Here is a 25,871-nt window from a genome sequence, read left to right as displayed (position 1 = left end):
GATATTAAAAAAACACAAATTTTGCTACGTTTGACCGTTTATGAGCCTTGTTGCAAAATTAATATGATTTTAATATCACGACTCGCCATCGCCATCATTCGTTCTATGGAAGTTTATAAACTCAGTCTTGAGCAGCATGACTGCGATCCGGGCCAGTATTGACATTTTGCTTGTCAACTTTGCCTTGCATGACAGTTGAAAATGGCGGAGATATTATCCGGAATGCACTGCGCGGCAGAAACCGGTCAGTCTGTTGCTGTCAGTGAGCGTCTGTGTGCGGCAAAGGTGACGACGTGAGGCGGGGACGCGGTGGTTGGGCCCAAAGATACTGGAGGAGCGCGAATATATCTTTGGTTGGGCCGGCGCAGTGCGCATGCGCGGGGTTCAGCAGCTGGGGGACGAGCGCCGGGGGTCGGCGGCTCTGAGGTTGTCAACAATGGCGGTTGCGCTGTCTGGAACAGCGGGCCCAGTCGCACGTCTGTGGACGTCGGTGCTTGCTGGTGCCGCGGAGAGAACGGGATGAGGGTTGACGGCAAGTAACGGACGTGGTTTGATGCTCGGCCGGGCTGTGGTGGGTGACATTGAGGCCGGGGGTGAGGGCAGCAGGCAGGCAACACTCGCTTCTCCATGACAGCGCCACTGTCCAGCCAGCCACCCCTCTCCTGCACTACTCACCCCCTGCACTACTCCACCACCCACCCTTTATAAAGCCACAGCATTACACCCCTGCTTTTATATTCTAGTCCTCTCGAAATAAATGTTATTCCCCCCTCCCCTTCTCCACTCCTCCCCAACCTCCACTCTCCCTACCCCACTGCCCCCACACCGCGCTCCCCTCATCTGCCTGTCAAGCCAGGACTGGAGGAGGGTTAATGAGAGAATCTGGTCCTGTGCAGCCGATGCTTTGAAGGGTATCTCCGACCCAGAAAATCTGATATAACGCCAAAACCTGCAGGAAACGGCAGTCTGTGACTTTGATGCGCCCTATCGCTTGCCAGGCTTTGTCCCGCTCACCCCTCTTTTCCAGCTTTCTTCCCCCCGCCCCCTACTACAATCAGTATAAAGAAGGGCCCCCCTCCCTCCCGAAACGTCACATATCCATGTCCTCCAGAGCTGCTGCCTGGCCTGCTGAGTTACTCCAGCAATTTGTACTCCATGATAGATTCCAGCACCTGCAGTTCCTTGTGTCACCCTTTCTGTTGCTGTTTTGATTCTGCTTTTTTGCACTTCTTTTCCCCCAGAGCTACGAGATATATCTTTACCCTCTTTCAGAAGCAATCTGCATTGCTGCATGTTCCCAAAATTTGCACAAAAAAAATAATCAAAATGCACATTGTTTTAGAAAAAAATACAGGTATTGGAAAGAGGGTTCTTAATTCAAAAAGAACAGAGTGCTGCAGTAACTCAGTGGGTCAGGTAACATCTCCGGAGGATATGGTAGGCAATACCTATCCATGTCCCTCAGCGATGCTGTCTGACCAGATGGATTACTCCAGCACTCTGTGTTCTATTCAAGCATTGGCAGTTGTTTGTGTTTCTACAGGTCCACCACTGATAATAAGCCTTGTCGTACTATCTGTTTTACCGGATCAAAGAGGTCACAGTGTGGGGGGGGGACGAGATACCAGCCCACAAGGTCGACCCCAGAATTCAGCTATGGGAATGGATCTGCCTGTTCCAGCCGGGCTGGAGTTCCAGAGCCCCAGCCGCAGGAGGCAAATTCAACCTGCCAATTGGTATGGAAGTCCCAATGAGGTCGAGTTCAGCCGCCTTACCCAGCCTAGGCCCCACATTTTCACAGGCTTCTGGGGAGGGGGGATTTCAAGTGTGCTGTTGTAATTTTGTCCAGATTAAAGGAGATGCTGGATCACCAGTAGCCGGAAATTCAGTGGTGGGCCAGCACTTATTTAAAAGCTGCTTGTGGTGTCAACCAGTGGTCCCCATGATGTAATTCATGAAGATTCTTAACTGGTTGAGGCAGTGGTTTTGAACATGTAGTTTAAATGCAGTTGTCCTTATTGGAAGAAAATGCTGACATGTGTTTTTCATTTTCCTGAATTCAACAGATAATTTGTTGTGAGCCTTTCCCAAATTTGGTTCAAGTGATAACATGAACAATTACAGTTTTATAAATGTTGATTACATAAGTTAAAAAGCATTTGAATGTTAGCTTTGTTGTGATCCAGTTGCACTACTGCAGCGTGTTAGCAGCAACTTTTCACACAGAGAGTGGTGGTATTTGGAACAAGCTGCCAGAGGAGGTAGTTGAGGCAAGTACTATAACAACTTTTAAAATGCAGTTGGACAGTCAATGGATAGGAAGATTTAGAGGTTCAATGGTTAATTGTATGGTACTTTATTGTCATCTAGGTACAGTGAAATTCCATTTGTGTACAGTTGAGTAAAGATCTTACTGTATGTAGACACAAATATACTTAAGTATAACAGTGTATTAAACATTACTAAAACTCTGATCTTGTGCTATCCCGGTTCGCACGTTCTTTTTCTATTTGCGCAGCAACGGTACGCGATAGCACTACGATTTTTCGCCAGGTCACTCACCATTCTCCTGTGCTGTGAGTGCAACAAGTTTTGTTCCGATCGGTGGTATATTGTAAAAGTTACGGAGCTTTAAAAATCTTAAAAAACACGCTTGTGCAGATTTCTTTTTTGTTTTAAATAATATTTTTATTAGAAGCAAACGCATTATGGTAAAAACATTTCATGTATATCAGTCGTACATTATTAATATTATCAATTGTGGATTGATTCTGCTTCTAGTTTTTGTTTTATAGATAGGGAGTAAGAAAGAAAGAGAAAAAAACCCACAAATGTCAAGATAAAAAAAGAATGGAATGATTTACTAATAATACATCATTGGAGATAGGTTTGTGGATTATAAAGTCTAACTTTTCATCTAATCCTGAGTTCAAGCTTCAGTTAGGTTTCCATGCTGAACCGATGTACCCCTTCAAATAGTCAATGAATGGAGACCATATTCTAACAAAAAGTTCTTGTTTGTCCAATAAGACAAGTCTGATTCTTTCCAGGTGTAGGTGCGTGCACAGATTTCTTCAGTCAGCGCCACGCATATTGGTCTCTCCTGTCAGTCAATGCCACGGCCGGGGTGGTGACACCCCTTCCTGTCCCACCTCACTCACAAATTCCTCTCTCTCCTCCTCACAGTAACTTGTCTATCGTCTCCCCCACCACTGGCAGCGACCCCGGGGTGGCTCAGTGGAGGCCCTGGTCCCGTCTCTCTCTCCCTCATCACTCAGCCCTCTTCCCTCGCCCACCCTCTGCGGCAATGGCGGTCCCGTCTACCCGTTCCCCCGGGTCTGTCTCCTCCGCCACCGCCGTTGCGGTAACACACCCTCACGGCCTTCTCCACGAAACTCGTGGTGGCCACCTTCTCCAACTCATCGAAACTTGAGGGTGAAGAGGAGAGGGTGGGAGTTCTGGGGGATGAGGGGAAATGAGCCGTGCCTGCGCAGTTGGGGGCTATGCGTGAGTGGTGCAATATTGCATTGGGGGACAGGTTGCATTGGGGGAACGGGTGAGTGGTGGAATATTGCGTTGGGGAACGTGTAACAGGGACCCAATGGGCCCCACTTAGTCTAGTAGTAGATTAAACTGAGACAGTACACAAGAATTGACACGTTTATGCCAAGGGATATGGGTCAAACCTGGGCAGGTGGGGCTTGCATAGATGGGTCATCTTGTTCGGCATGGACAAGTTGGGCTGAAGGGTCTTTTTTCATACATAGAATACGTATTATTACTCTTCCTTAATATCAGAATTATACGTGACAGAATTTGACAAGGAGTTCACCACAGGCTCCGAGCTCTTTTTTGTTTTCTGATATATTTAACAAATGGAATATAACATGGAGAGATGAGAAATTCTTCAGCAGGCAACTTAAAAAAATGTGCATATCATCTAAATGGTGAGAGGGAGCTGGGTATCCTAGCGAGAAACTAACGACAGATTTGGAAGTGGGTACAGTAAGTAATCATGAAAGCTGCAGATGTTGTTTATGGCTAGGAGAATTGAATACAAACGTGCGAGGTTAGGCTATTGGAGAACTGTGTATCACTCAATTCCTGTGTAGGAAGGAACTGCAGATGCTGATTTAAACCGAAGATAGACACAAAATGCTGGAGTAACTCAGCGGGACAGGCAGCATCTCTGGAGAGAAGGAATGGGTGACGTTTCGGGTTTAAACCCTTCTTCACGGGAAAGGGAAACGAGAGATGTAGACAATGATCTAGAAGTACATATAGAACAATAATGAAAGATATGCAAAAATGTAACAATGATAACAGAAGCAGGTCATTGTAGCTGTAGTGAGGTGAGAACAAAAAGTTGGTGTGATTTGGGTTGGGGAGGGATGGAGAGAGGGAATGCAGGGGTTACTTGAAGTTGGAGAAATCAATATTCATACCGCTGGGTTGTAAGCTGCCCAAGCAAAATATGAGATGCTGTTCCTTCAATTTGCGTTTGGCCTCACTCTGACAATGGAGGAGGCTGAGGACAGAAAGGTCAGTGTGGGAATGGGTAGGGAAATTAAAGTGTTTAGCAACCGGGAGATCAGGTACATCCAGGCAGATGTTCTGCAGTGTTCCGCAAAACGATCGCCAAGTCTACATTTGTTCTCGCCGATGTATAAGAGTCCACATCTAGAACAACGGATACAACGGTTGGAGAAGGTGCAAGTGAACCTCTGCTTAACCTGAAAGGACTGTCGGCTCGAGGGAGGAGGTATATAGTGACAGGTGTAGCATCTCTTGTGGCTGCAGGAGAAGGTACCTGGGGAGGGGGTGGTTTGGGTGGGAAGGGATGATTTAACCAGGGAGTTGCGGAGGGAACGGTGTCCGCGGAAGGCGGAAAGCGGTTGAGATGGAAAGATGTGACTGGTGGGATTCCGTTGTAGGTGGTAAAAATGTCGGAGGATTATATGTTGGATGCGATGGCTGATGGGTGAAAGGTAAGGACGAGGGGGACTCTCCTTGTGACGAAGGAGAGGGTGAGCAAGGGAGGTACAAGGGGTACCATGGAGACACACGTGACGGCCTCATCCATGATGCAAGAGGGGAACCTCCATTCCCCAAAGAATGAGGACATCTCGGATGTCCTGATATGGAACACCTCATCTTAGGCGCAGATGCGGCGTAGACGGAGGAATTGGGAGTATGGGATAGAGTCTTTGCAGGAAGCAGGGTGGGAAGAAGTGTAGTCGATAGTTGTGGACCAGTGGATTTCTAATAAACGTCCGTCCATAGTCTATCTCCTGTGATGTAGACAGTGAGATCAAGAAAGGGGAGGGAGATGCCAGAGATGGTCCAAGTGAATTTGGGTGCAGGATGGAAATAGGTGGTGAAGTTAATGAAGTCCATGAGTTCTGCATGGGTGCAGGAGGTAGCACCGATGCAGTCATCAATGTAACAGGGATAGAGTTCGGGGATAGGGCCAGTGTACGCCTGGAACACGGATTGTTCAACGTACCCTACAAAGAGGCAGGCATAGCTGGGGCCCATACAAGTGCTAATGGCTACGCCTTGGATTAGGAGGAAATGGGAGGAGACGAAGGAGACGTTGTTAAGGGTGAGGACCAGCTCTGCTAGGAGGAGGAGAGTGTTAGTAGAATGAAATTGGCTGGTCGTGGTCAAATCTGCGATCGAGGAGGAAACGGAGGGTTTCAAGACCTTCCTGCTGGGGGTTGGATGTGTAGAGTGACTGAACTTCCATGGTAAAGATGAGGGAGTGGCTCGGAAAGCGGGTCATTAAAAAGATGAAGGGTGTGTGAGTGTATTCCTGTAATTGATAGGTTGCCATCTGGACAGCTGGAGTTCAGAAGTGCAAATGAGGAACTTAATTGTGATATAAAGGATCCTGCAAAGTTTTGAAAGGGAGAAGATGTATTTCCTTTTGTCAGTGAATCACAGGGGTTCCAACAATGGGTCATTGTAAGGAGTCACCCGCTTAAAAGGATGAGATTCTTTGGAACTCTCTTCAGCATGGTTTGTTGGAAACAGTGCTGTTAAATATTTCTATATTTAAAAGGACATAAGATGAGAGAGGTAAAGTTTAAAGGAGATGTGGGGAGGGGAGCAGATACGACAGTAGTTATTGAGGCTTTAAATTAGACACATGCATATGCGGGGAATGGAGGGAAAAACAAGTTTCCTTGTATTTTATATCCCCCTATGATCATGTGTAGGCAGTGGAGATTAGTTTACCTTGGCATTATGATTGCCTTGATCCCACCCGAGCCTGTTATCACTCAACAGTTGTATCCCCATGGTACACAACCCTCCTATTAATGTGCTTTAAAATACTTTACAGCAGTTTTTATCATATTTATTTGAACAATGCTGAAAACAAAATATGCAATCATGGTTAATACTCTTTCCATCACATTTTTCCCCAGATTTCTTGCAGTGATGTCCAGGAAAATGTTTAATTAAAGAGACTCCAAGACATTTGCAGAGGACTAGTAAACTTTATTTTGTGCATTCAAAATGAACATGAGGAAATGTAAATTGTGGGGACATTTGTATGATAGGAATGCAATGAAATGTATAATGTGTGCAAATAGGGAGCAACGATGAATTAATGCCTTAACTGCAGGCTCTTGGATTCTGGCAGAATCAGGCAGCAACGTGAAGAGCTAACAAAGGAAGAAATCACTTCATGTGTTAAAAGAGAAAAGCTCAGCAGGAATTGGGGTCAGCTAACAAACCAGGCGTACAAAGTAATCACGAGGAAAATGTGATCTTCGGGTTCCCACAGGAAATTCAGTAGCAAAGGAGCACGAGGAAGAAAAAGGGAAGAGGGAAAGAAACTAGGAACAGAAAAGGCAGATATCCAACTAAATCTTTAGATTAGGCTAGATGCAAAGAGATTAGATAAATCAAAATAAAGAAGTGTTTGAGGTTGAGAGAGACGCAGATTGATAGAAGTTGTCAAGAGAACAAACTACATTGAATGTCAAAAGAAAATTGATATTTCCATTGTCTGAAGACTGCTATCATGCATTTAAAATGTAGAAACAAGGACTTTGTTTTGGTTTACAAAAAAGGCACAAAGTGCTGGAGTAACTCAGCGGGTTAGGCAGCATCTCTGGAGATCATGGGTAGGTGACGTTTTGGGTCTTTTTCGGACTCTCTTTAGTAGTTAAACATTTTCTGTAGACACAAAATGCTGGAGTAACACAGCGGGACAGGCAGCATCTCTGGAGAGAAGGAATGGGTGATGTTTCGGGTCTGGGGAGGGGGAGACAGAGACGAAGGATCTCGACCCAAAACGTCACCCATTCCTTCTCTCCAGAGATGCTGCCTATCCCACTGAGTTATTGTCCACCTTCGATTTAAACCAGCATCTGCAGTTCTTTCCTAAACATTTTCTGTGGCAAGTTTAGATGACCTCTGGGGGAAAAAAAGAGATAAAATTTAAGGAAAAGTCAGAAGAAAACAGTATTATAGTTGTATAGACAAAAATGCTGGAGAGACTCAGTGGGTGAGGCAGCATCTATGGAGCGAAGCAAATAGGCAACGTTTCGGGCCGAAACCCTTCTTGTGATGTGTGGGAAAGGAAATAGTCTGGACATGTGGGTGGGTGGCCTTCAGTGTTATTAATGTTTAAGATTATTCGATTAATGTGTTAAATTTGGATGCTCACTTCGGGAGTAGTTACTGTACTGTGAAGCTGTGAATAGAAATTCGATTGGGGTACGAAATGTTTGTACAAAAGAACAAGCAACTTGGAATTTAGAAAAATGAGTGAATCAGAGGAGTGATTAACAAATAGGATCCTGTAACATCTAATCTAATATTTTTAAAGGGGGGGGGGGAGGAATAGGTAACAATCTCTAACAATTATTTTATCTAAGTAAAAGACAGCTTCACGATTTAAAATGCTGTACAAAAATGACTTGGCATTAGAATGAAGGTTGTTTTGTAGAAATTGTAGTTACGAAGTATAACAAATATAAAGTGAAGGAGAATTCAAGATGGAACCAAGAAAGTAGTATGAGTGAATAACAGAAGTAAAGGGCCTGTCCCACTTTCACAACCTTATTCACGACCTCTGCCGAGTTTTCTCTTGACTCATACTTGCAGCATGGTCGTAGGAGGTCGTAGGCGGTCGTGATGCTAGTCGTAGGTACTCATGGCATCAAGTAGGCCGGGGCATTCTTCTAGCATGATGAAAAATGTCCACGAGTAAAAAAGGTCGTGAATTAGGTCGTGAAAGTGGGACAGGCCCTTAAGAATATAAAAGCATACAAAGATCTGTAACATATGATTGTTATATGTTGGACACTGTGGAGCAAAGGGAGATGATAATGGGAGGGGAAGGATTTAATAGGATCCTGAGGAGCAGCTTTTTCACATTGTGTGGTTATATTCTTGATCAGTAAGGATGCCAGGGGTTATGGAGAGCAGGCAAGAAAATGGGGTTGAGAGGCAAAGATAGATTGGCCATGATTGAATGGCGGAGTAGACATGCATTATTTCTCGAGTTATTAATGAAAATGTTCAAAAATCTCAAAAAACGTGGGGAAAAAAGAACTGTTTATTCCCTGTGCCTACAGGTGTGACGTCACAGTGGGATTGTAGCCCTGCTCGCAACATTGTTGCTATCCAAGTACACTGAGTCCTGCTAGCCCTAGCAAGTGCAAATGCATTTTTTTAAGTCATAGTACACTGAGTTCTGCTAGCTAGCAAGTGCAATTGCATTTTTTTTAAGTTTAAAAATGAGTGAGGGTGAATAAGGTGAAATGAGCAGCCTCTGCGCAGTTGTCTGCTATGGGTGAGTGGTGGAATATTGAGTTGGGGAACGGGTTGCATTGGGGGACCAGGCCTCCCGTGTGACAGGGACCCAACGGGTCCCCCTTGGTCTAGTAACCTTTAAAAAGAGTTATGATATAAATACTTTGTAGGCACTATAAGGCAATAAAAGCTGCAGAGTTGTGAGGAGTTGGGGAATGAAGGCATCACCTATTTAGTCTAGAATGATAAGGGATTTAAGGGTGTGTTCTCACTTCTGGAAGGGCAAGCTAGAAGAGAACTGCCTTGTTCATAGGGTGAGCTTCACCATTACGAATAAGCTACTTTGGCCTCTGGTTCACCTCATGGAATTCTGTGAAATCGGTTAAGGTGAGAGGGGAAGGATTTAACTGGAACTACGGAGCAACTTTTTCACACCGAGTGGGTATATGGAGCAAATTGCCAGCTTGAGGTGGTTGAGGCAGGTGCTATAACAACATTTGAAAGACATTTGGCCAGGTATATGGACAAGAAAGGCCCAGAGGGATATGGGACTAAAATTCTGTAGATGGGGTATCTTGGTTGGTGGGGCAAGTTGGGCAAAAGGGCTTGTTTCTGTGCTGTATAGCTCAATGCAATAGCTGTGTTGGTATGGAACATGAATGAGATGTTACTAAAAGAAATGCAAATCTACAGATTAGAGTTTTGATCTGTTTCTGAGTGACACAGATAAATATGAATGGTGGGGGGGGGGGGATGGAAGCATATGCTGATGTGAAAATATGAGAACATTCGATAAAGCAGGAATAAAGGAACAGAAAAAGATCAACAGAAAATTATTTTATAAATCTACCAACAATAAAAAAAAAACAAGAACTTCTGAGAAGAAAATAATGTGAAGAGGACAAGTAGAAATAACAAATATAGAATTTCCATATTTCCAGAAGGATTTGATTACTAGATTAATTAATGCTACGAGAGATGTGAAATGGAAAATAAATTGGAAAATGATGGAACTTCCTGAAATATTTCCATGAATTCTAAAGCACATTAAAGAAAAATAATGAAGAACCTGCAAATGTGTAGCACAATATTAATTAATTGCTAATAACTCACTTTTCAGAAGAAAGATAGCGAAACAGGATAATTATGGGACAGTTGGAATAACAAATCTAGCAATGTAAATTTTGGAAAATGTAATTAGGGGTTAAATTACCAAATGAGCAAATGAAGAAAAAATAACCAAAAACCAAGCATGTCGATTTTAAACAGAAAGATTATATTCACAGAATATTTGAGGTGGCGATAAATTTGGTGGATGTGCTTGACATATCAAAAATATGGTAGGGTTGAGAAAGGTGAATGGAATTAAAACGGGTAATGAATGAGAACAAATTAAATACTTTATTATCATATGCACAAGAATGGTAAGGCACAAGTTCAATGAAAATCTTGTTTGGAGCAGCATTACAATCACATAGATTCGGACAGCCACACAAAACCGTAAAATACGCACAAATCGAATGACGGATTAAAAAAAGAATGCAAAAAATAACACGTTAGTGCAAAATACAATTAGAAAACAAGTCCGTGATTGTGCCAAAGATGGTTGGTAGTGTTCTATTGTCAAGGTAAGATTACGGTTTTGCAGATCGGTTCAAGAACCTGATGGTTGTGAGAATGTGGCAATTTGTGAAACTGATGATGTAGTACTTCAAGCTTCTGTATCTCCTGTTCAATGCTGGCCGCCAGAAGAGAGCATGGCCCCCCGGATAGTGGGGATCCTTGATGATCGATACCACCACCTTAAGGCAGCACCTCAAACAGATGCTTTAAATGCATTTGATGGACTGGGCTGAGTCCACCACACCCTGCACCCTATTAGTTTGCTATGCATCAGAATTGCCATACTAGGCCATGTTGCAAACTGTTGTGATACATTCCACAGTACATGTTTGTTAGAGTATTTAGTGACGTGATCTCTTTAAACTTCCAAGAAAGTACAGGTAGACACAAAAAGCTGGAGTAACTCAGCGGGACAGGCAGCATCTCTGGAGAGAAGGAATGGGTGACGTTTTGGGTCAAGACCCTTCTTCAGGCAAGAAAGTACAGGTATGCCGCCTTTGCAATTACTGCAGCTGACACTAAAGTGGCATTGTAGACAGTGAAAATGATTATCAGAAATTACAGTAAGATCTTGGTCAGCTGTCCAAGTGGGCTGAGGAATGGCTAATGGAATTTAATGTGGACGTATGAGATGTTGCAGTATAGGGAGTCAAACCAGGGCTGGACCTTTGTGTTGAATGGTGGGTCCCTGTGGAGCAATGTATAGGAGAAGGATCTATGAGCACAGATATTTGGTTCTTTGAAAGTGGCGTTACAGGTGGATAGGGTGATTAAGAAAGCGTCTTCATATTGGCCTTCAGTCAAGGTATGAGTAAGAGACTGGGATGTTATGTTACGTTGTACAAGATGTTGGTGAGGCTGCATTTGGAATATTATGTTTGATCACCCTTCTCTAAGAAGAATGTCATTAAGCTGGAAAGAATGCAGAGAAAATTTATGGGGATGTTGCCAGGACTTGAAGACTATAGGAAGAGGTTGAACAGGCGAAGACTTTATTTCTTGGAGCGCAAGAGGATGAAGGCTGATCTTATAGAGGTGTATAAAATCAGGAGGGGAATGCAGTTACACAGAGTAGGGTAATCACTTGCCTGGTTTTGCCTTGAGTCTGATGACGAGTCAGACCCAAAAAGTTACCTGTTTGTTCCCTCCACAGATGCTATCTGACCAGCTGAATTCCTCCAGCACTTTATATTTGCTGAAAATTTCAGCATCTGCAGTTTTTTGTGTCTCAACTATATTTCGCAAAGCTGTTCACGATCCAGTCGACTTTTATCCATTTATAATCAGGTGGCCTCTCAGCAGAAGCTTAGTGATATTCTTAACAGCTACAATCCCTGTGAGAATGTTTAGAACATACTCAGCCTTAATGCTAAAATACCAAGATCGATTGTTGGTGAGAACTCACTTGGAGTACTGTGTACGATTCTGGAAACCCAGCTATAGGAAGAACTAGACTAAGTGGGACCCATTGGGTCACACGCACACACACACACACACACACACACACACACACACACACACACACACACACACACACACACACACACACGCAGACATACACACACACTCACTCGCGCACACACACATAGACTCACGCACATACACACACACACACACACACATACACACACACACAGTCACACATACACACACACAGACACACACATACGCTCACACACACACCATATATATGACAGTAAACCTTCTAGAATCTACTCGCATGGCTGAGCGGGGCCTCTCCACTGTGGGGCTTCCGTAGCCAGCGGCACTTCCGCAATCTGCGTGACCTCTGCACTTACCGGAAATTATGCAATCAGCTCGACCTCTGCACTCACCGGAAATTTACGCAATCAGCGTGACCTGTCCACTAAGCGGAAGTCACGAAATGAGCGGGACTTTTGGACTAAACGCAGTTGGACCTAATAAAGTATTTATTCCTTCTATACACAGTCGGACCTAATAAAGCATTTATTCATTCCCAACACAGTCGGACCTAATAAAGCATTTATTCCTTCCAAACACAGTCGGACCTAATAAAGCATTGCAGTTTCAAGCACAGGCAGGGCAGCAAGTCAAACAACTCACGGCATTGTCATTTAGTTTCATATAATTTCCAATTAAGCATTGCACTTTCAAGCACAGGCAGGGCAGCAGGCCAAACAACTCATGGCAATGTCATTAAGGGCTAACAAATCATTTATTGCAAGTACATTGCAGACTCACAGTTCAGTTGATTCACAGCGTAGAATGACAGTCGTGGCATCTTCCTTGCGATCTTGCAGAGTGACTGACACGTCCAGGCATCCGGGGTTTTATAGTCCAGCCCCCCCCCCACTGCCCCAGAAGGGAAGTTACCTTAATCGCAGTGATTGACAGGAGAGAGGACCAATCAGCTGATCTCAAAGTTTTTTCACTCCTAACCTTTTTATTTTTCAATGATGGGAAAATTCCTCAGGGCTGGCTCAGCGGAGGAGGACTGTGTAAGATGGCCAAAAATCACACTGATACAGGGTAGTGTTTTTTCTAAATTCATTAAACAGACAGGAAGTGGTCAAGATGAGACTTTTATTTATATAGATACTCGCGGGCACTTTTTAACATATTGAAAAAAAATGCTGCGACCTAGCTGAGGCCTCGAGTATGCGGAGACCACTCTCGAGCATGAAGGAGAGTTATGAAGACCTCCTACGACCTCGTGTCGACCGTGGTGCGAGTACGAATCGAGGGCAAACTCGCCAGAACTCGCGGATTAGGTCGCCCAAGTGGGACAGGCCCTCAACTTTTTGGGAATGCACCAGCACTCCCAAGTCAAGTCAAGTCAAGTTTATTTGTCACATACACATACGAGATGTGCAGTGAAATGAAAGTGGCAATGCTCGCGGACTTTTGTGCAAAAGACAAACAACCAAACAAACTATAAACACAATCATAACACACATATTATTTTACATATGTCCCTTTGCACCTACGATTTCTGGATTTAAACCCCATTTAGAAAATACGCCTTTATTCCTAAGATAGAAGGGTATTGAAATATATGGGCCAATTGCATGCAGCCCAGTTTACCAAATTGGTCATCATGAATAAGATAGACATAAAAAGCTGGAGTAACTCAGCGGGACAGGCAGCATCACTGGAGAGAAGGATTGGGTGACGTTTCGGGTCGAGACCCTTCTTCAGACTGGTTAGAGATAAGGGAAATGAGAGATTCCCACAACTATCTCGACTACAATTCTTACCACCCTGCTTCCTACAAAGACTCTATCCTCTACTCCCAATTCTTCCGTCTTCACCGCATCTGCACCCAAGATGAGGTGTTCTGTGCAAGATTTCCTCATTCTTTAGGGAACGGGGGTTCTTCTCTCCCATCATAAATGAGGCCCTGACTCGTGTCTCCTCGGTACCCCGCAGCTCCACCCTTGCTCCCCCATCTCCTTGTCGTAACAGAGACAGAATCCCCCTAGTCCTTACCTTCCACCCCATCAGCCGTCGCATACAACACATAATCCTTCAAAACTTCTGCCACCACCAACGGGATCCCACCACTAACCACATTTTCCCATCTCCACCCCTTTCCGTCTTCCGCAGAGACTGTTCCCCCCTCAACTCCCTGGTTAACTCATCCCTTCCCACCCAAACCATCCCCTCCCCAGGTACCTTCCCCAGCAACTGCAGAAGATGCAACACCTGTCGCTATACCTCCTCCCTCGATGTTGTCCAGGGACCCTGACAGTCATTTTAGGTTAGGCAGAGGTTCACTTGCATCTCCTCCAACCTCATCTACTGTATCCATTGTTCAAGATGTGGACTCTTATACATCGGCGAGACCAAACGCAGGCTGGGTGATTGTTTCGTGGAACACCTTCGCTCCGCCCGTGTGCACCAACCAGATCTCCCAGTGGCTGGACACTTTAATTCTCCTTCCCATTCTTACGCAGACATTTCTGTCCTCGGTCTACTCCATTGTCAGAGTGAGGCTAAACATAAATTAGAGGAACAGCATCTCATCTTTCGCTTGGGCCACTTAAAGCCCAGTGGTATGAAGATTGATAGAGGAAAAACATGTAAGCGGAATGAAATAAATAGTAGAGACATGACTAGTACACAAAGTAAAGACAGAATTCAATTCAAAACATAATATGAGGTAATTCAAGCACAGATGAAAAGGGAGGGGGACGTGGGGCTAAGGATAGGCAGAGGTGAAGAGATGGGTCTTGAGGCGGGACTGGAAGATGGTGAGGGACACAGAATTGCGGATCAGTTGGGGGAGGGAGTTCCAGAGCCTGGGAGCTGCCCTGGAGAAGGCGCTGTCCCCAAAACTGCGGAGGTTGGATTTGTGGATGGAGAGGAGACCAGCTGATGTGGATCTGAGGGACCGTGAGGGTTGGTAGGGGGAGAGGAGGTCAGTGAGATGTGGGGGGGCCAGATGGTGGAGGGCTTTGTAGGTGAGGACCAGGATTTTGTAGGTGATCCGGTGGGAGATGGGAAGCCAGTGAAGTTGTTTGAGGACTGGAGTGATGTGATGCCAGGATTTGGTGTGGGTGATGAGTTGGGCGGCTGCGTTCTGGACCAGTTGGAGTCGGTTGATGTAGGTGGAGCTGATGCCAAGGAGAAGTGAGTTGCAGTAGTCCAGTCGGGAGGAGATGAAGGCATGGATGAGTCTTTCAGCAGCGGGAGGTGTGAGAGAGGGTCTGATTTTGGCGATGTTGCGGAGGTGAAAGAAGGAGGTTTTAATGACATGGCGGATGTGAGGCTCAAGGGAGAGGGTGGAATCAAAGATCACGCCAAGGTTGCGGGCCTGGGGAGATGGGGAGACAGTGGTGCCATCGATGGTGAGAGTGGGGTTATTGATTTTAGAAACAGTAAGATTTTGTAAGAAACAGATAACAAAGAAGGAAGCCAATGTTAGGTATAGAAAGCTCAGATACTTCAAAACAAAAAGACCTGAGGTGAGAGACATTGAATGATGGAGCTTAAGAAGTGCAAAGCTAAAAAAAATAATCAAATTTTACAAAAGTAATAGAAGGCATCAGCGATTGTTAAAGTGAGGTCTAAATATACGATAGTCAGACAATGGTTATATGATGTGTTCAGCATCAGTGTGACGTAAATGGAGGCAATGTGATTAATGGTCTTCAACAGTTACACTGAGCCTTAAATATACAATAATCAGATCACGTTGTGGTGATATGATGCATTCAGTCTCATTGTGAAGTTTTAAGGAGGCAACGTGATACATTGTAAGATCCTGACCATTTGCAGAATATTCATGCAATCATTTTCTTCAGTGGGGAGGGGTATGAAACAACAGTGTGATGATGGATTTGCTGCAATTCCAGTGTTTTGATGCCTGTGTAGTGACCATTCTGTCATGGATTGGAACTGTACCTTCATATGCAAGATATCAATACCCAATATATATGACTGTTACTGCTTGTTCATCATTAAATGTTTATTTAACAAATGTAACATGAATATGACATTGTGCTCTGTTACTTAATTCCAATAAGCAAAAAAGATTGAGACACAAAGTGTCGAAGTAATTCAGTGGTACACAAAAATGCTGTAGAAACTCAGCGGGTGCAGCAGCATCTATGGAGCGAAGGAAATAGGTAACGTTTCGGGCCGAAACCCTTCTTCAGACTGATCGGGGGTGGCGGGGAGAAGGAAGGAGAAAGGAGGGAGAAAGGAGTCAGGCAGCATCTCTGGAGAACATGGATAGGTGACGTTTTGCGTCAGAAAGGGTCCCGACTCGAAATGTCATCTATCCATGTTCCCCAAAGATGCTGCCTAACCCGTTGAGTTAATCCAGCACTTTGTGTCCTTTTCTGCAAACCAGCATCTGCAGTTCCTTGTTTCTATAAGAAAAAATTATTGTTATTCTGGCTTTGTTACTCAACGTCCATTCAGAAATCAAGGCTTGTTTAAAAAAAATAATCTTGGACGGAGATGCAACTTGCCAATGAGCTGATTTAAAAATGAAATGGACAAAAAAGGTTGGAATACAGAGAGACAGGAACTGCAGATGCTGAGATCTCGAGCAAAACAAAGTTTTGGATTGGGTTAGGCAGCATCTGTGGAAGGAGTGGATAGGCAACATTTTAGGTCAGGTCTGAAGAAGGGTCCAGACCCGAGATGTCGGCTATTCATTCGTTCTGCAAATGCTGCCTGATCTGCTGAGTTACTCCAGCATTTTGTGTTTTCCAAGAGGTTGGAGTATAATGGGTGGGAAAGCTTTGGTGCAAATCTTGTTCGGCAAGGCAGATTGGAAATCCTAGTATTTTTTAAATGGAGTATTTCTTAAGGGATGTAAGAAAATAATCAAATTGTTCAGCTTTTGATTATTCTGAGGTGGTTGCTGTAGGATCTATGGCTGTGAGGATGATGCAGAAGAAAGGATATACGCCATTTGCTTGGCCTGCATATAAAAACAAAGAACTACGGATACTAGTTTATACCAAAGATGGACACAAAGTGCTGTGTCTCCGGAGATGTTACTTGACCCGCTGAGTTACTCCAGCACTCTGTGTCTATGCTTGGCCTGCAGACAGTTTCTATAGAACATATCCTAAAAAGAAATCAACACCTTATAGGAAACTGGGAGTAAACAAAATGATTTTATTTTCTAGGAGGATCATATTGCACAGAGCAGAGGGTGAGAATGGATGCCACGGTCAGAACAAAGTCATTCCCTGAAAAACAATTGTATGGTAGTAACTCGGGAATTATGACATCGATGACTGCCCAAAGTTACACTGAAAGTACTCGGGAAGATAAACCATATTCAATACATTTAAATGGTCAGCACACCAGTGCTACATCATCCGACCTTAACCCATTCAGCAGTGCTGAGAACTTCATCAGAAGGGGCATTTTGGAAGATGCAACTGCTGTAGGTTGTTCACGAGAGGAGATGCAAAGTCCTTCAATTGGTGTAGGTGGTGTGAACTTGGCCATAGACCGTGCCAGGAAGGAACAATTTAGATGTCCTCACTGTGGAAAGACCTTCGAAGAACTATCCTCCTTCACTGCTCATAAGCAGACCCACAGGGACGACAACCCATTGAAATGCAAGGTGTGCGATAAGATCTTCATGCACTTGTCCAGCCTCCTGAAGCACCACCGCATACACACTGGCGAGCGGCCCTTTAAGTGCGAGGTGTGCGGAAGGGCCTTCTCGGTTTCCTCCAGCCTCCTGCAACACCAGCGCATCCACACGGGGGAGAAGCCATTCAAATGCGACGTGTGTCAGAAGCGCTTCACCGAATCCACCTCCCTTAGGACGCACCAGCATATCCACACCGGCGAGAAGCCATTCAAGTGCACCGAGTGCGGCAAGGGCTACAGCAGGTCTTCGCAGCTACTGATCCACCATCTCACGCACACCGACGAGAAGCCATACCAATGCACCATCTGCCTGAAGGGCTTCATCCAGTTCACCCACCTGGCCAACCACCAGCGGGTACACACTGGGGAGAAGCCCTTCCAGTGCGACCTGTGCCAGAAGCGCTTTGTCTCCTTCTCCTCCCTCGCCTCGCACCAGCACATCCACACGGGCATGAAGCCCTTCAAGTGTGAGATGTGCGGCAAGACTTTCACGCAGTCGTCCAACCTCCTGAAGCACCGGCGTATCCACACGGGGGAGAAACCCTTCAAGTGCGAGGTCTGCGACAAGACCTTCACCGTGTCCTCCAGCCTTCTGAAGCACCAGCGCATCCACACAGGCGAGAAGCCGTTCAAATGCGACGTCTGCGCCAAGTGCTTCATTGAGTCCTCCTCCCTGACCAGGCACCAGCGCATCCACACAGGCGTGAAACCATTCAAATGTGAGGTATGCAATAAGGTGTTCACGCAGTCATCCAGCCTCCTAAAGCATCAATACATGCACACCAGGTAGAAGACCATGCACCATGACGCCTGGAAAAGCTTCACCTCCTCCTGTGGGGTCAGGTCCTGGAAGTACATCTACGCAGGACAAAGCCCTTCGCATTTCTGAAGGGCTCCAGTGTGTCGAGCTGATAAGTAATTCATCCCAGCACACCGGTTTAAATTATTTCACTGTCTCCTGGTGCAAGCAGCTCAGCTCAGAGATGTTATACGAGTGTGAGAGGTTAGCAATTAAGTTTTTATTTTGCACTCATAATTTCATCACAGTAAGCATGGAAACGGCTGAACTGTACATAAGGTCAGGCAGTGTTAAACTTGAGTTGTGACCAAAACGGTACACATTCATGCTTTTCACAATATTTTGTATCTAGCTTCATGATTCAGTAACCCAGGATCAAAACTTAATCCACCAATGCAATTATATGAAAGGACAGAAAGTACTGGATTAACTTGGCAGGTTCTCTGGAGAACATGGAAAGGTGCTGTTTCAGGTCGGGACCCTTCTTCAGACTCCAGTCACTTTGATTTGAAGAGACTGAAGTCTGAAGAAGGGTCCCGACCCGAAACGTTACCTATTCATGCCCTCCAGAGATGCTGCTTGGCCCATTAAGTTTGAAACATAGAAAATAGGTGCAGGAGTAGGCCATTCGGCCCTTCGATACAGCCAATCAATACGATCATGGCTGATCATCGAGAATCAGTATCCTGTTCCTGCGTTCTCCCCATATCCCTTGATTCTGTTAGCCCTAAGAGCTATATCTAACTCTCTTGAATGCATCTTGAATTGAGTTATTCCAGCACTTTGTGTCCTTTGTGTAAACCAGCATCTACACTTCCTTGTTTCCACTTCATGCTATTAAATGGTTGACTGTATACAGTGATAGAGAGCACAGCATGGAAATAAGCTCTTTGGCCTACTGAATTCACACCAACCATTGACCACCTATTTACTGTATACTAATGCTACATTAATCGCATTTTAAATTGATCCCCACATTCTTATCAACTTTATTTAGGAGATAGAGGAGTTGTGAATAAAATTACTTGGGGCATAGATAGGGTGAATATAGGGTGAATGCACACACTATTCCCCAGCACGATTGGGGAACCAAGAACTAAAGGGCAACGGTTAAGGTATCTATTAAATCTTTACAAACAGAAAGTTGCAAGTGGAAGGGGTTGAGACATTGTAGCCAAAATGAGAACATTTAAAAATAATTTGGATTGGTAAGTACACAGGAAAGGTTTAGAGGGATGTGAGCAAATTGCAGGCAAATGGGACAAATGGGCATCTTAGTTAGCATGGATGAGTTGGGTCAAAAAGCTTGTTTCAAAACTAGATGACTCTTGAACTCTGTAACTTATCTCAGATTCTACAATTCACCTTCAGAATAAGGGCAATTTTCAAAGATGGAAGCCACCCCATTACAGAAATGATATGGAGGCTTTGGAGAAGGTGCAGTAGAGGTTGACCAGATTGCTGCATCGATTAGAATGTATTAGTTATAAGGAGAGGTTAGACAACTTGGACATTGGAGTTTCAGGCAAGACCTGATAGAAGTATATACAATTATGAGAAGCATAGATAGGGTAGATCCCAGGGTGAAAAGGCATAGCTTTCTACTCATGCTGGCTCGAAAGGTCGAATGGCCTACTCCTACACCTATTGTCTTCAAGGTTAGTGGGGCAAAGTTTAAAGGAAATGTGCAGGGCAAGAGTGGTGGGTGCCTGGAATGTGCTGCCGAGGGTGGTAGTGGAGACTGATACGATAAGACATTTGAAATGCTTTTAGATAGGCACATAGATATCCAAAGAATGGAAGGATATGAATTTTGTGCAGGGAGAAGAGATTAGTTTAACCTGACATCGTAGTTGACATTGACATGTGGGTTGAAAGGCCAGTTCCTGTGATGTACTGGTCCATGTCCTTGGTATCAGGGGACAATTAATTTAAAATGTTTATTTTTACTGATCAATCTACTTTTAGCTGTATTAATGCAATTCCTGTCGCGTTAATGTGCAAGTCTTTTACACATAGATTGGCAGGTGGTAATAATGCACAGCCGAGAGAGGCAGTAGAAGCAGATATGTCTCGACTGGCACAAGAAAATGTAGGGGATAGAGACCATATGCAAGCAGATGGGACTAGTTAGATTAGTTGCCGTAAATCAGGTGGGCCAAATTCCCTGTGCTTGTATCGTGCTGTACTTTAGTTTAGAGATACAGCGTGGGAATAGGCCCTTCGAGCCACCAATTCCGCACTGACCAACGATCCCCACACACCAGCACTATTCTACGCACACAACGGACAATTTACAATTTTACCAAAGCCAATTAACCTACAAAGCAGTACGCCTTTGGAGGGTGGGAGGAAACCCGAATTCCCAGAGAAAACCCATGCAGGTCACGGGGAAAACGTACAAACGCCATACAGACAGAACCCAACGTCGGGATTGAACCCACGTCTCTGGCGCTATAATGCACCAGCGGTACCACTACCAGTAGGTACTTTTCCACATTTTTTTTAATCACTGAAAATTTCCCCTATTCTGTAGGTGAGTAGTAGAATGTTACTCTGCATTCTACAGTGCTGGTTTATCAAAACAAAAGACACAAAGCGCTTGAGTGATTTAGCGGGTCAGGCAGCATCTCTGGAGAACATGGATCGGTGATGTTTTAGGTCTGGACGCTTCAATCTGAAAAAGGTCACAACACAAAATATGACCTATTTAACCAGACTCTGGTGACCTTGAGAATTAGTGTGAGTGTCTTTAATTGATTTAGCCCATGTAAAAGATGGCCCACAATTTTGTAAAGGCAGAGAGTTCCGGGATTTCGATTTGGCAAGAATGAAGGATCAAGATTTTACTTTCAGCTGGAATGATATGACATGAAGGGAAATATGATGGTGGTGGCAGTCCCATGTACCTGCTACCTTCATGCTCCAAGACTGTAGAAACTGGGGATTTGAGCAGCATTTTTGAAGCTTTGACCTACAGAAGTGAAGGTTGTAGTTGGCACACACCTAAATATTAGTGTTCTAGCTAATGTGGTACAGCGTCACAACTGGTAGAGCTGTTCCCTTGCAGTGCCAGAGACCAGGGTTCGATCTTGACTTCAAGTGTTGTCTGAGTGGAGTTTGCACGTTCTCCCTGTGACCTGCATGGATTTTTTCCGGGTGCGCCGGTTTCCTCTCACATCCAAAAGATGTGCAGGCTTTGTAGGTTCATTGACTTCTGTAAAAATTGCCCCTAGTGTGTAGAGTGGATGAGAAAAAGGAATAGCATTGAATTAGTGTAAACGGGTGATCAATGATAGGAGGGGACTCTGGGTGTAAGGGCCAGTTTCAATGCCGAAATCTCTAAACAAAACTAAATGGGTAGCTTTCTCCTGTATATTCATAAGCATTTCCAGTGTTGCTGGGACTGCAGGTATCCAGGCAGGTGGAGAAGGATCCCTTATACGCCTAAGTTGTGTACACTGTTTGGTGGAAATTCAGGAAGTTTGTCATTTGCATTAAAATATACTGTGTGTTGTAGCTACATGTTTTCAAGCTTCACTCCCATACCTGACTCCTGAATGTTGATGTGGAATATAACAACAATAATTCCAATGAATGTTCAGAGTAAGTGATTAGCTGTTTTTTGTTGGGGAAGTCATAGCTGGGCCCTCTTGTGGATGAGTGTAACAGGTTTACAAAAGAGAGGTTATAGTTGGAGTCATACTGTATGAAAACAGGCCTTTTGGCCGAGCTCATCCATGCCGACCAAGATGCTCCATCTAAGCTAGATCTGCCCATGCCTGGCTGTTATCCCATCTCCCAATCCATAAACCTGTCCAAATGAACAATGACACTCCATCAAAAGTAGCTCTTAAGCTGGAAAGCACTTTGGAGCTTGTGAAAAACATTTCCTGAAAAACATTTTACGCAGTTGAAACTGAAAAAGGTGGGTAAACAGGATATGGGGATTTTAGTGACTTGTATGACAGTGGGGTGTTATTTTTTGTCATAGCTAAAATGAGAATGCTCCCACTTTTTAACCTGTGCCTGAATGTTGTCCAGGTCTAGCCGCATGAAGATATGGGTTGTTACGCTGTCAGTGGAATTGCAAATGGAGCTGAACCCTTCCATCATAAAACATGCCCACATCTACACTACTGTTGGAGCACAAGCCATAAAGTAGGCATAGGTAGTTGGGCATAGGGAACTAATTGGAGGAGCTCTTGGTGGGTCTGAGATTGGATCAGGTGCAGACAAAGGAGATTAGTTTATCTTGCCTGAAGAAGGGCCTCGACCCGAAACGTCACCCATTCCTTCTCTTCAGAGATGCTGCCTGTCCCGCTGAGTTACTCCAGCATTTTGTGTCTACCTTGGATTTAAACCAGCATCTGCAGTTTTTTCCTACATAGTTTATCTTGGCATTGTGTTGGGCATGGACATTGTGGGCCGAAGGCCTGTTTCCTGTGCTGTACTGTTCTAGGTTCTATGGTTGTGATTGTTATAATCCAACTATCTCCCTTTGTGCTGTCTATTACTCCGGCTGGCAGAGTGTTTCAACTTCAATTTCCATTGACAATTTTGCTGAGGCTCATTTGTAATTATGTTGAGGTCAAGGGCATACATGGCTCTCTTCAATGGCTCAAGCAATTAGAATTAGTTTTAGTTTGGATATACAGCATGGAAACATGCCCACTGGCCCACAGAGTCCAAGCTGACCATCAATCATCCATTCACATTAGTTCCATGTTATCCTACTCATCAGGGGCAATTTACAGAAGCTAATTAACATACAAACCTGATTGGAATGTGGGAGTCAAACGGAGCATCCCAAGAAAACCGACACGTCACAGGAAGAACGCCCAACTCCACAGAGACAACACCCGAGGTCAGAATTGAACCTGAATCTCTGGCGCTGTGAGGCAACAGCTCTACCAGCTGCGCTACTGTGCTACCACAGATCTTATAAGTATATCAGTATTATAATTTAGAGAACACTAAGCAATTAGCTCTACAAATAGTGATGAATACAAGTTAGAAACTCATCTGCTTTAGGATTGATTGAGCAATGAATAGATAGGCCTCGATAGAGTGGATGCAGAGAGGATGTTTCCAGTAGTGGGAGAGTCTCGGACCCGAGGGTACAACCTCAGAATAAAAGGACATACCTTTAGAATGGATAATAGGTTGTCAAGTCATGTTTTATTCGTCACTTGCACATAAAGTGCAGTGAAATGAATTTGCCTGCAGCGGTACAATAAAAAAAGAACAATCAAAGATATTCAACACAAACATCCACCACAGCATTCCTCACTGTGGTGGAAGGCACAAAGTTTGGTCAGTCCTCCATTTTCCCCCGTGGTCGGGACCACAACCCTCCGCAGTCTCTGCTGCCGGCGTCCAGATGTGCAGAGAAGGTAAGTCCAGGTAAGTCCCGAATCGGCGCCTCCCCACCGGAGACCGCGGCTTCAAGATGGTGTAGGCCGCAGGCCGGCGATCGAAGATCTAAAGTCCCCGCCGCAGCCAGAAGCACCGCAGACAACAGGGTCATCGGTCGGAGCTCCTCTCCAGGGATCCCCGTCGAGGGGTCCAGCTCCGGAAGGTAAGCCCCCGCCGCGCCCACCGAAGTTGGCGCCCGCGGTCGGAGCTCTTCTCCGGGGTCCCCAACGAGAGATCCCAGGCTCCGGACGCCACGGCAGCTGGAGCTCCCCAGACCATGGCTTCAGGCTGCCGCGGGTCAGCGAACGGAGCGCTTCCCTCCGGCAACCCCAGCATGGGCTCGCCCGCTCCGCGACGAAAGAGTCCTCGCTGCGCCCGCTGCTGAAGCCCCGGAGGAGGCGACCAAAGCGGTTTCCCCCTGAGCCCCCCCCACACCCCCCCCCCACACAAGACACACAGAGAAAACATTAAAAACACACATTATGACACACTAAAAAAACAAAAGTAGAAATAAATAACATGCTGCTGGCTGGGCTGCCAGCTCGCAGCGCCCCCACCCTCCACTGAGGAGTATTTTCTTTAGCCAGAGGGTGGCAAATCTGTGTAATTCATCTCCACGTACAGTGGTGGAGGCCAAGTCATTGGGTCTGTTTAAAGCAGAGCTTGATAGGTCCTTGATTAGTAAAGGCATCAATGGTTATGTTGAGAGGGCAGAAGAATGGGGTTGAGAGGAAAAAACAGTTCAACCATGATCGAATGACAGCAGATTCGATGGGCTGAATGGCCTAACTGTGCCAATGTCTTGTCATCTTCTGAATCTTGACGGGGAAGTTTACAAATCACTGAAGATAGACACAAAATGCTGGAGTAACTCAGAGGGACATGCAACATCCCTGGATAGAAGGATTGACTGATGTTTCTGATCAAGGCCCTTCTTCAGACTGAGAATCATGGGAGAGGGAGACACAGAGACAAGGAAGGATAAGCTGTGAAAACGAGATATCAAAGTGGATGAGAATAAAGAAAATGTAGAATAGACCATTGTTAGCGAGGAGAAGCTGACAACGAAGCATACAGAGATAAAATTTAATCGGGGACAGTCAGACTAGTTGGAGAACTATGAAGGGGAGGGATGGAGAGAGAGGAAAGCAAGGGTTACTTGAAGTTAGAGAAGTCAATATTCATACAGCTGGGGTGTAAGCTGCCCAAGCGAAATATGAGGTGCTGTTCCTACAATTTGTGTTGGGCCTCACTCTGACAGTGGAGGAGGCCCAGGACAGAAAGGTCAGCATGGGAATGGGAAGGGGAGTTAAAGTGTTAACTCATTGGCTGAACTTCTATACCTTTCTGTGCTAAGTAGTCCATGTAACTTTTTCTCTGTAACACATGACTTGTCAACACAGAGATATATAAGTGTATCTCCTAAGACCTGTACTTCATCAACAAATTGCCAGCTGCTGGTGTATTATAATTTAATTGTAGAATTTGTACGATGGAATTTCTAGAAGTAGGCCGAGTTCTCGCCAACATCCTGCTAAGATTCATATATGGAAACAGAAGAAATTGTGTTTCAGCACAGTCGGTGCTTTGGAGAAGATGATCGAGAAATTCCAATACAAACTTCATCACCAAGGACCTGAGCATTATGTTATGCGGAGAAGTGATGGCACGAAAAGTACTAGGTGATCAACTCTGTAGCTGATGCATGTCAAGTTCCTGAACCATTTGCTTGTTAGGAATAGAAAGTACATCTCTGAATTCTGATCAGATTACACTAAGTGAGGATGGCTGTGAATGAATGGAATGATATCTGATGCTAAAAAACTGTTTTGCTGATCAACTCTTGTATGTTATGAATTAAAGGAACAAAATGTGCTTAAGCTTCTTTCTGTTGTGGTGTTTTCTTTACCTGCATAAAATAAATCTATGAAATAATTGCCATGTGAAGTTGTTTCAGAAGAAGGATAAAGAGTTTATATTTTCGGAGAGGATCTTAGTATCTTTCTCCATTCACTGAACAGTAGAACCCCCCTCCCCTATACTTTTCCTAAACATGAGCAAATTGGTACAAATTTGTCATAGTAAAAAGATGGTTAGATTGAGTTAATTTGTGAAAAACAAGTATGCTGTTGAAACGGAGCCAAGCTTGAAA

The 25,871-nt window shown here is 44.7% G+C and overlaps 1 protein-coding gene across 3 annotated transcripts; it reads left to right on the top strand.

The window, feature by feature from the left end:
* The first annotated feature begins 311 nt into the window (after window positions 1-311).
* Window positions 312-21,242, top strand: LOC129699558 (zinc finger protein 664-like). 3 transcript variants are annotated; one of them, XM_055639468.1, is made up of 2 exons: window positions 312-532; window positions 17,025-21,242. In XM_055639468.1, exons 1-2 carry the CDS (start codon window positions 520-522, stop codon window positions 18,290-18,292), a joined length of 1,281 nt encoding a protein of 426 aa, XP_055495443.1. In that variant the 5' UTR covers window positions 312-519; the 3' UTR covers window positions 18,293-21,242. The 3 variants fall into 3 exon arrangements, with proteins under 3 accessions (XP_055495443.1, XP_055495442.1, XP_055495441.1); XM_055639467.1 differs by having other exon boundaries at window positions 360-571; XM_055639466.1 differs by lacking the exon at window positions 312-532 and adding an exon at window positions 10,617-10,881.
* Window positions 21,243-25,871: the final 4,629 nt, after the last annotated feature.

This window comes from Leucoraja erinacea, chromosome 8, assembly GCF_028641065.1.
Source record: "Leucoraja erinacea ecotype New England chromosome 8, Leri_hhj_1, whole genome shotgun sequence".
Lineage (NCBI taxonomy): Eukaryota > Metazoa > Chordata > Chondrichthyes > Rajiformes > Rajidae > Leucoraja > Leucoraja erinaceus.
This window is presented reverse-complemented; position numbering and strand designations above follow the sequence as displayed.